Below are 11539 nucleotides of genomic sequence, written 5' to 3' on the forward strand. Positions count from 1 at the left end.
GGAAATATTATTATCATTCTCCTTTATTCATTTATTTATCCTTTATTATTCAAAGCAAGAGTGAATAGGTGTCTCATAGGTAAGCGTGCTCCACCGTAGACTGCATCATCACTTACCATCAGGTGTGATCGTGGTCAAACGTATACTAAAAAAAAAATATTAGAAGCCTATAATGTGTGAGCAAAGGCCCTGCGATTTCCACTTATCCCGGTTAAGAACTATCTACACCCAGCCAGTCGCTGATATAGGTCGGTACACGTGCAGGCAGGCAGTTATGGTCGCGCGATAAATGATAAAACATCAGGCCGTCCCTATCGCACTATTTGTAAGTGCGATAGGGACGGCCCGATGTTTTATCATTTATCGCGCAACCATGGTTGCCCTGCAGGTCATCCCGCCATCTCCGCCTGGGCCTGCCAGATCCTCGCCCGTCCCGGCACCCATCATCATCCTCCTTGCGTTATTCCGGCATTTGTCACACAGCTCATGGGAACCTGGGGTCCGCTTTGACAACTAATCCCAAGATTTGGCGTAGGTACTAGTTTTTACGAAAGCTGCCATCTGACCTTCTAACCCGAATCGGCACCCATACCTTGGTTATTTATCATACCTTTGTATCATAAGTACGTCCCATTTCAGCTTCGCAGGGAAATATTATTAAATTAACTTATACAGTACCTAAAGACATCCGTCTTTAATTCATTTTTATACCGGGGAAAAAAGGGCTTGATAATGAATCATATTGACATAAGAGACTTTCGAATGGCAGACTTTCGAGTAACTAAAAGATATTCGAGTTACGTAAATCTCAGTTTATCTCAGAAATCATCAGCATCACACTTGAATTGTGCATTTGTACGTATGCGAATGCGATCAATATGCGAAATCCGAATCTGTGAAAATAAGATCCATAGTAGCCGTTGAATTATATACTAAATATTATATGGTAATTTACGCATTAGGTACCTACATGTGAAGACTGACGTAAAGAAATCGGATGACGAAGATCGGATATAGTGCGTAAATTGTCATATAAATCGTTCTACGATTACTACGAATCTTATTTTCACGAATTCGGATCGGACGTAGTGACCGCTCATAGAAACCGCTCTTAAACACAACGTTCTTTTCCACAAGTCTTCTAAAAACAACCATCTAACTTTTACACCAGCTAATACGATTTTATCAACGGCCAAGCAACGACTTAACCCTCCACTATCGCCGCAGACGCCAAAGGAAATACCCAATCTCGAAACTAGCAGCGAACGGACGTCATATCCGATCTCAAATTGCTAACCCTACTCTGTTATCTTAACAAATTGACGGCGAGCGAGACATACAAATTTTAGAATTTTGCCCCGCTTATAAGGGTAGCCCCCACCCCCTTATAGTGGTAAAAGGGGGAAAGATACGAAACTGACCGAGACCCTCGGCTCCGGGGACGCGTGTGTGTGTGTCTTTCGTTTGCGTTGTCCAAATAATAATAGTGTTTAGTTTGTCTGGGGTGAATATTTAAACTTGGATTGACGACGAATAGTTTTGTAATGGATTCATATGGGAATGAGTAATTTTGCTTCATATTTCTATTTAGACAGTTTAGTTTCAAATTAGAATGGATGAATGAGAGAAGTTTCAGTATGTTATGATTATTAAATATAAACAATTTTTAAGTGTATTAAGCTTCATGTTAAGTTATCTTGAATAATATTTATTTTTAAAACATGGTATAAGCATATTGATAATTTAATCATTGGCATTTTTTGCCTGTCTAATAATTTAAGAAATTAATAAAGAGGTCAAAATATGTCTCGAACTGGAATGTAAATACAAGGTCTTAAACAACCAGGCCTAAAGAATGAAAAAAGTACCTATATTATGATACAAGTGCAGAAAAGAGTAATCTTGAAACAAGTGACGTTAAAGTAAAAATGCAATCGACAATCGAAAGGAGCGTTTCAAATCGACGCGATGTACGAATTCTCTCTTCGCATTTGTCACTTTCTCTTGTGGCAAGATGTCCAAGCATGTTAGTAATGACATACTTCCCACACGTACCTACAACGAAATAACGAGTAATTCTTGTATATTTTTTATTTATTATTAAATATCAGCGATCTTGGAAACAGCTCTAACGATGTCGCTAAAATTTGTTATCTGGGGGTTCTCGGGGAGGAAAAATCGATCCAGCTAGTCTTAGGCCCCGGGAAATTTTAGTTTTCATGCGTTTTCCTTTCGCCTTATTAAACGTATGTAAATACGGTATATCAATGTATAATTTAAAATAGAATTCCGAGTGAAGCTAGGTCGCCTAGATTGAGTACATTAGGTACCTATTACATGTGACATTTTACTCAATGTGATCACTGATTAAATCTTTCGGTTTCCTCATAATACATGATATATAGAACAGTGTCAGAATGTCACCTTCTTTTAAATGAAACACGTACCGAACCCTCTACCACGGTCCACGAGTTTCCGACGATTTGGACGTTACTCGATACCGTAACGACAACGGTCGCGCGACCGTCGCCGTCGCGTCGCATCGTCGATAATTGATCGACGTCGCCCACCTAAGACACTTCTTAGCACCATAAACAAAACTGCAAGTTTACATTAAAAGTGAGAAAAATAAAAAATTGCGATGAGCCATCTTGGGATTAGTTATCAAAGCGGACCTCATGATTCCATGAGCCGTGAAGGATGATAATGATGGGCCATTTTAGGCGTCTGTACAAGTACAGTAAATAAATAAATAAGTATTGGGGACACCTTACACAGATCAACTTAGCCCCAAACTAAGCAAAGCTTGTACTATGGGTGCTCAGCAACGATACACATGCTTAAATAGATAAATACATACTTATATACATAAAAAACATCCATGACTCACGAACAAATATCTGTGCTCATCACACAAATAAATGCCCTTACCGGGATTCGAACCCAGGACCGCGGTTTAGCAGGCAGGGTCACTACCGACTCAGCCAGCTAGACCGGTCGTCAAAGTCACCGGCAATAACATCGCACAAAATGAAGGTCGCAAAAATATCGGACACAATCTAATTTCCAGAGCCATAAGCGCGTGTTGGATATTTATGCAGCCTTCTTTTTGTACGACGTTGTTGCCGGTGACTGTACCTTATACTTGACGTCTACACTTTCGAATAACGTGTTTTTAAAATAAAAACCCGTGGTACAGGGTCAGCATTCCCGGGATGCGCCAATAAGCAACAATGTTACATTCCTTGACGTTAGGAGCCTCATATCGAATGTGTTTATCCCACGCTGGGACCCTTGTTCTCTTCTACTTTGCTCCCGTATTCAAAGACACATAAACAAATAAGCCTGTATTCCTAAGATGGGTCAGAGCTCATAAAACTACTGAAGTTTTGGTGACACTCTTGGCGATTAAGGGGTTGAAAGAAAACTAATTGTGATATTGCACAAACAGGTTGCTCCTTCGCCCACGACATTCTATTTGTTGTGTAGGTACACAAATTTAATGGAATAAGAAATACTGGTGTAGATAAGTGGAGTCTTTGACTTGCAATAATCTTCCGAAATCCTGATCACCCTTAGCGACGACATCTCCATCAAATTGCTAATTGTTTTTACTTAATTTGTACTCATAATTTTAGAACAAAACTGGACTTAATCGCGTAAACACTTACATTTATATTTGGCCCGACGTTTCGAACATCACATTATGTTCGTGGTCACGGGTAGACTGGCGAGGAATTGCATCAACATCTTCTAGCCGCGCGAGTTTCTCGAACTACCCGCACTTGTTCTTGATTATTCACTTTTGCGCTAGGGTTGTCTGTTAATTTGTACTGGCTTATAAATGATTTTGTTTGTCATATTATGGCATACGATTAAATAAAATTAAATGAGGTCCAGTGTGGAACATTCCTGTTGTTTAGTACGGTCTTTCCACATTCGTCCGCTGAATTTAATATTCTATTTTACTCGGCGATAAGACCAAAGTATGTAATTTCTTGCCTCCCCAGGGGTGGTAATTTGAATACGCACTACCCTAGGGATGGGGTGGAATTTTACTTAAGGCCATTTTAGTTGTTCTTGCCTGTAGAAATTAGGGAAAGTTGTTTTTCGTGTATCGTGTATGCAATCGTTAAGGCATTATCTAAGTAACTAAAAATATATTACGTGGATTTTGTAGGTAGCCTAAGTTGTTGTAGCTAAAGTTATTAATACTTCTCATTTGTGTGTATTTTATATAGAACTAGCTTTTACCCGCGGCTGCGCTCGCGTTCAATTCGAAAATTGCGGAATGCTCTATAGAAATTTCGTCCCCCTATTTTAGGGAAGTGGGGGGTTAGAAAGTGACAAAAAGTAGTGTATGTCACTCTTCATCCTTTCAACTATCTCCACTTAAAAAATCACGTTCCCTTTGTCGCTCCGTTTTACCGTGAAAGACGGACAAACAAATAGACACACACACTTTCCCGTTTATAATATTAGTATGGATTATGTTATGAATTTCCTCCTAATGATAGCGATAAAAGTATCTGTCGTTTTCTTTTTACAAAAAGGATACACTTTTTTTACAATGTGAAAGTATGTTGAAAGCAGGGAGACTAGAGATCTAACTAATCTCCATAGGTGAAAGTATAAATATTATGTTATATTTAGTGCATAAGTGAGTGATTGTGAATTTGTATGTATTCGTCGATCCAAGTTTAATACCTACATCCTGAAGAACGAGGCGTATTCGAAGCACGCAGCTCTTCAAATAATGTAGATAATCTAATCTACTAATACTTGGACACAAAGTCGTTGCGCTGCTAGGCAACGAAGCCCACCGCGCATGCTCCGCACGACAGCGCGCCATGCGCCGACTCCAGCAGTCTATGTATTTGCTTGATAACAGCAACTGCCAACTTCACTGTCAGTTTTGTTTATCTCCAGGACTCTACATAGTTAATGTTTTTAGTTTCGTGTTGTGTTTTTATAATATTACTTTTGATTTATATAGGTTTTTTAAGCATCAATAGAAATCAAAAAATGTCACTCCCAGGTGGTATTATATCTTCCATCACCGACAACGACGATTCCTCCCAAAAGCTACAATGTTCTCTGTGCTCTGAACCCAAGTACTTCAAAAACCAACATGGGCTTAGAGTACACTTGGGTAAAAAACACAAAACGGACATCTCACACAATATAAATACTGACCATCCAGTTTCAATAGGTACATTAGGTCACCCAGTTACATACGACATTTCTGAAACTCTTAGCCGTCTAAAACATAGTGTCCGTGTCATTAAAAGAATCCCGAGAGGTGCGAGAGTATTGGTAGCACAAAGACTTACCTCTTTGCTACAAAATGCCGTGTCGGAAAACTCTTATCAGGCCTGGGAACAACTGCTCACCTTTCCCTACCGAAGCCTACATGTAACCGACCAGAACAAAACTACATCTCTCACTGCTAAAATTAAACATAATGTTCAACACCCACATTGTCTCGAAGATCTTCACAGGGTAGCTCTAAAGCACAACACATCTATATATAGAAACATTGAAAACAAAGTAGGAGAAGGCGACATCAGGGGAGCTGCTCGTCTTCTTTTTTCAACAGACTGTATTGCTTCTGACACCCAGGAAACTGTATCAGAATTAAAATCCAAGCACCCATTGCCCTTGACAAACCAAAACCTTCCCGATCCACCAGATTCATCAACACCTCCTCTCACTGCCTCTACAGATGAAGTTCTTAATGCAATAATGTCCTTCCAGAGCGGCTCAGCTGGCGGCCTGGATGGGTTGTCCCCACAGCACCTTAAGGACCTCCTCGCGCATAGCTCAGGCAACGACGGCGAGCAGCTCCTAAAGTCATTGACAGATCTGAGTAACCTTATGCTATCCGGGAATGTACACACTGAAGTTACGGGCACACTGTATGGTGCAAACCTGTGTGCGCTTCTGAAAAAGGACGGTGGCATCAGGCCGATTGCTGTGGGGACAACCTATCGCCGACTCGTTGCCAAAATCGGATGCGCGGCTGTTTCAACCCCCTTAGCCAATACTTCCAACCTACCCAATTAGGTTTTGGTTCGAAGGGGGTTGTGAAGCTGCAGTCCATGCACTCAGAACGTATATCACTCAAACATCCGGTAAGGTCGTTTTGAAAGTGGACGTCCGAAATGCCTTTAATAGCGTCGACAGAGCCAGCATACTAGAACAAACACGTGTAAAAGTACCACACATTTACAATTTTGTTTGGCAATGTTACAACAACGCTTCCAAATTACTTTTCAGAGAAAACCATATTTCGTCAGCCGTTGGTTGTCAACAGGGCGACCCGCTCGGCCCCGCACTTTTTAGCCTAGCAATTCACCCGATTATTCTAAAATTAAATTCAAATTTCAATGTGTGGTACTTAGACGATGGCACCCTAGGAGGTGATGTGAGCGAAGTTCTTGAGGATCTTCGCGTTCTCATTGAGGAATTCCGCGGTATTGGACTAGAACTGAACTTTTCCAAATGTGAACTTTTCTTTTCCGATACATGCCCAGACAAAGATCTCGTAACGACTAAATTCCGTTGTCTTGCCCCTAATATTAAAGTTACAGAGAAAAGCTCACTTCACCTCTTAGGCGCACCTGTATTAGACGACTCATATTCAAATTTTTTAGAGACCAAAATTGAAAACCTAAACGAAGTTTCGGATCGTCTGACTAAAATTAATGCTCATGTAGCATATACTGTTATTCGTTACTGCCTTTTTGTCCCAAAATTTACTTACGTTCTAAGGTGCAGCCACTTTTGGAAATTTCCCACCCTTTTAGAAAATATTGACAAAATTATTCAAAATCTCCTAATTACAGTTATCAATATAAAATTGGACGACCGCTCATGGACTCAGGCTTCCCTGCCAATAAGGCATGGCGGTCTGGGTATAAGAAAAGTGTCCAGCGTTTCGCTACCTGCATATCTGTCCTCTATCCATAGCTCACAAGAATTGGTCGCTAAAATTTTAAAGTCCCCAACAGACCAATTAAACTTGCCGGTAAAATCAGAGGCCAGATATGCATGGAGCAACGCCTGCCCAAACGGAGACCTGCCCGAATATCCCAATTCACAGCGACATTGGGACGAGCCGCTTTGTAGGCTGGTACGGAATAACCTGTATCAAACGGCAACCAGCCTTCAAGAGCGTGCTCGTCTCCTTGCCGCTTTCGAGTGGGAGTCTGGGCAGTGGCTTCAGGCTCTGCCGTCCGTGGCAATTGGTACCTTTTTGGACGACTCCACTTTCCGCATCTCGGTCGCTCTCCGCCTGGGAGTGAATTGTGTTACCCCGCATCGCTGTCGCTGTGGTGACCCAGTTGATCAGCTGGGCCACCATGGCTTATCCTGCGGCAGAAGCGCAGGACGCGCTTCCCGCCATGCGAGCCTCAACGACGTCATCCGTCGGGCCTTAGCCAGTGCGGGAGTACCGGCCGTATTAGAACCGACCGGTCTCACTCGCGATGACGGAAAGAGGCCCGACGGCATGACGCTCGTGCCATGGAAGATGGGACAGCCCTTAGTTTGGGATGCCACTTGTGCAGATACTCTGGCGCTGTCCCATCTCCATCGCACCGCTTTAAAGGCTGGCTCGGCGGCCAATTCGGCCGAACTCCTCAAGCGGCGCAAGTATGCAACCATTAATAGTGGTTGCATATTTGAGCCGTTTGGGGTTGAGACCCTGGGGCCCTGGGGGGAAGGCGCCCACAGGGTCTTCAAAGAACGCAGCCGCAAGCTTGTGGAACTGACACGTGACCAGAAGGCTGGGTCATATCTGGCACAGCGGATCAGCATTGCCATACAACGTGGCAATGCTGCCAGCCTTCTGGGCACGTTGCCAGTGGACGGCGATTTAGGGCAAGTCTTTTATTTATAGTTTATTTATAAGTTTAGATTTTAGTTTTAGTTTGTAGTTTTATTTAAGGACCTATTTTATTTTTTTATTATTATGTATTTGTAATGTAATTTTATATTATGAAATAAAGATATTATCCATAGTATCCTTTTGTACCCTTATTTAGGTATATTGAGATAACGTAAATTTTTGCCTAAATTCCAAAACTACAATTTGAATGAAATTAAATTATCCTAATATATTCTCTTAATAACTTGTTAATACATTTAATCTCATTATCTCCATACAAACCCTTTAAAACTCATACAAACTTTGATTAAATACCTAAAGCTCAAAACCGCCCGCTGCGCCACCCCGCCCACAAGACGGACTTATTGGACATTTCACCCCGTTTCTACCACACCCTCGTATCTCACCCCTCCCCTGCATTCTAAACTCAACCTTAGACATTAACACATAGTCGATTTCTCCTTGAAACGTCACATGAAGATAGGAGATGAATTAAAAAAAATAACATATTTCCACGACGTATTCCTTCCAAGTCCTATCTCACCCCAAAGTCGAATTATAACGTCATCCTCATTATTTACTAAATAAGGTTTGTTTTTAAATGCAGAAGTAAAAAAGATAGGTGGTAAGTTAAACATGGCCACCTATTTGAAGTAGAATCGTGACTCGCTTAGCAATTTAGATATTATACAAGTTGGTACCGACAATTTCATTTTAAATAGATTTGATTTCATTAATACAGCGGCGTATACATTTGGATTCAGCCTGTTCTGTTTAGTTTGGTATATTGAAGCATTTCGTATTTTGGTTTAAGAATCAATATTCGATAACTTTGGTATTTACTTACTGATAAGTGATAACTATCAGGCTGCAATAGTTACTCGAATATTTTGGTATCAATGTCAGTGCATAAATAGTTTGAGTAAGTTGATAATGTGTATACTTCAGAAGGAAACAACTTATGTACTTAGAAAGTACTTATAAGAGATACTCTTTCAAGCGGTACGATTTTAAGTTTTTTTTTATAACAATAATTGTATCACTAATAAACAAAAGTATCTGCCTACTTATGTTAAAAAATATGACAGAATGATATATCCGTACTCCATACTAATATTATAAAAGCACTGGCTGAAATTTGGTACCAATATGTGGAAAAAAATGTTTTATTAGGGTTGGGGGCTGATATTTTTTTCATTCCAACCCCAACGTGTGATATATTGTTGGATAGGTATTTAAAAATGAATAAGAGTTTACTAAGATTTTTTTGATTATGTAATCCTAAAGGAAAAAAAAGTCTTCTAACTTTTGAACCATATGTTTAAAAAATATGAAAAAAATCACAAAAGTAGAACAAAAAGACTTTCGGAGCGATAGAAAATTTTTTGTATTTTTTGAAAATACAAAACTGATTTTTTTAGTGGAGATAGTTGAAGGGATGGAGAGTGACATAGGCTACCTTTTGGCTCCTTCTGACCCCCGACTTCCCGAAAATGGGGGGTGGACGTTTGTATGGAGTATTCTGCAATTTGCGAATTTAATGCGAGCGAAGCCTCGAGAAAAAGCTAGTTTATGTATAAACATTGAAAAGGGTTAAAATCTACACCAAAACATAGTAAGGCTCAACAATGCAATTAAACCAAAATGGCGACTAAATTCATTACAACGTCCTAATAGTGCCGCAAGTCGGCAGCAATTAAAACTTCTTGCCCGCGCTCACTTCACATACATAATTGGAAAAGTTGCGGCCCGATAAAGGTTCCTTGTGACAACCCGGCCCGACATCGTTGTTTAAATGAGTTTCAAACAAAATCTAGTAGATGGCCGTTTAGCTAAGAAGTGTCTAATTATGTGGAAGAAAAAAAAATTGGTAGTCTGTAAAGTCGGTTTACGGACGGTAGTTTGACGTGACAACGGAACGGGACAATGACGTCAACTTTTTCGTGCATGCAGCCCGTAGTAACGAGTTATTAGACGTTGTCACGTCAAGACAGACAACCAATTTTTGTTTCGTTGTAGTACCCATACATGCTGGAAAGATAAGTCAGGCCCTTGAGGGAAACTACCTTCAATCCTCGTGCTTGTTCATTTTACTTAAAGAAGACATTCATTTTATTAAAAGAAACAATACTACATTCAACGATTTTCTAAATTTCGCTATGGATATGGTGTAAATTGATAGTAAAATAAAGTAAATCATTTGTTTTTAAGACCAAATGTTTATTAGAGAATTTTTATCCTGAATAATAATGCTATCGATTAGCGTAATAAAACAGCGAGTGTTTATGGAGGCCCCTCTTCAGGCGTATAGGAGTTCACGCGACGGCTAGACTCCGCAAACTGAACGCGCCGCTCGCCGCTCCGCCCGCTGCGCGCGGGCTGATAGGACGGGGGAGGGGGGCGCAGAGCAGTCTGCTGCTGTAGTTGTTGTGTAGAGTTCTGGTAGCGCGGCTGTGTCGACCGATGGAGGTAAGCACACTGCACTCACTGTGTCCACACGATTGTCAAAACACATTTTCCGCTTCACATTAGGTATTACCGGTTTCCATGCTGGTGGCAACATCCAGCCTCCGTCCCGATTGAAATTAGGGCGGCGTCCGATTTCAATGGCCTCGAGAACTTTGCGTGGTACAAAACATTTCTCCCGTACCAACAACCTTGCTCTATCGAAGCGTATAAAATGGGACGCGCCGGTATCGTACGCGTGCTCTGCCACTGCGGAATTCCTGGTGTCCATGTTCTTCACGCTTCGTATGTGTTCCGACAACCTCGCGGAGACATTCCTTCCAGTCTCGCCGACATACGCTCTACCACAGTCACAAGGTATCTCGTATACCCCCGGGCTACCCAGTGGGTCCTTATCTTTAGGAGAGCGCAGCACCTGCCTTACCTTTGTGTGGGGGCGGAAAATTGTCCTCATGCTAAACCTACGGCGTAATAGGCGTCCAATGGTATCCGTTACTCCTTTAATGAAAGGCAAGAAAACAGGCGCTCTCTCGACCGTATGTGTTCGCCGTAACGTGCTCGCACTTGCCGCCCGCTGACTCTGTCTCCAACTGTACCCATTCTTCTCTAACACCTGCCTTACATGCTGCAGCTCGCCTTGCACGTACTGCGGGTCACAGAGCCGTAAAGCCCTGTTGATGAGAGCGCGTGGCACCGAAGACAAATGCGCAGGGTGATGGTGCGAGTCAGCTTGCAGGTACCTGTCGGTGTGTGTAGCCTTTCTATGCACCTTATGAGTCAAAAGGCCACGTTCGTCCCGCTGCACTAAGACATCCAGAAAAGACATTAGTAAATAAGAGTGTTTATTTTATTTTAGTTAGTTCGAGTCCCGTCCAGACTGAGGCAAGCGAGTTTTAGAAAATCTTTAAATGCAGTTTTATTTCTTTTTAAAAATAAATAAATTTCTTCTTTAAAGCAAAATGAGCCAGCTTAAAGATTTAAGGTAGTTTCCCTCCAGGGCCCGACTTCCTTCCATCCGTATAGATAGTTTATCAAACACATGAAACGATTTATTTCGTTCACGCAATCATCTCAGCAGTGCTTAGATTTTTTTAATACATATAATCTCACATACATAATTGGAAAATGTATGGTCCTATAAAGGTTCCTTGTGACAACCAGTCTGACATCGTCGTTTAAATG

General features: G+C 41.3%; 1 protein-coding gene across 1 annotated transcript; it reads right to left on the reverse strand.

Annotated features, from left to right (window-relative positions):
• Window positions 1–9959: 9959 nt before the first annotated feature.
• On the reverse strand, window positions 9960–11183 carry LOC125232698. Its single transcript, XM_048138454.1, has 2 exons — window positions 10249–11183; window positions 9960–9984 (listed from the first exon to the last, which is right to left on the reverse strand). The coding sequence occupies exons 1-2, from the start codon at window positions 11181–11183 to the stop codon at window positions 9960–9962; spliced, it is 960 nt and encodes a 319-aa protein (XP_047994411.1).
• Window positions 11184–11539: the final 356 nt, after the last annotated feature.

This window comes from Leguminivora glycinivorella, chromosome 13 (assembly GCF_023078275.1).
Source record: "Leguminivora glycinivorella isolate SPB_JAAS2020 chromosome 13, LegGlyc_1.1, whole genome shotgun sequence".
Lineage (NCBI taxonomy): Eukaryota > Metazoa > Arthropoda > Insecta > Lepidoptera > Tortricidae > Leguminivora > Leguminivora glycinivorella.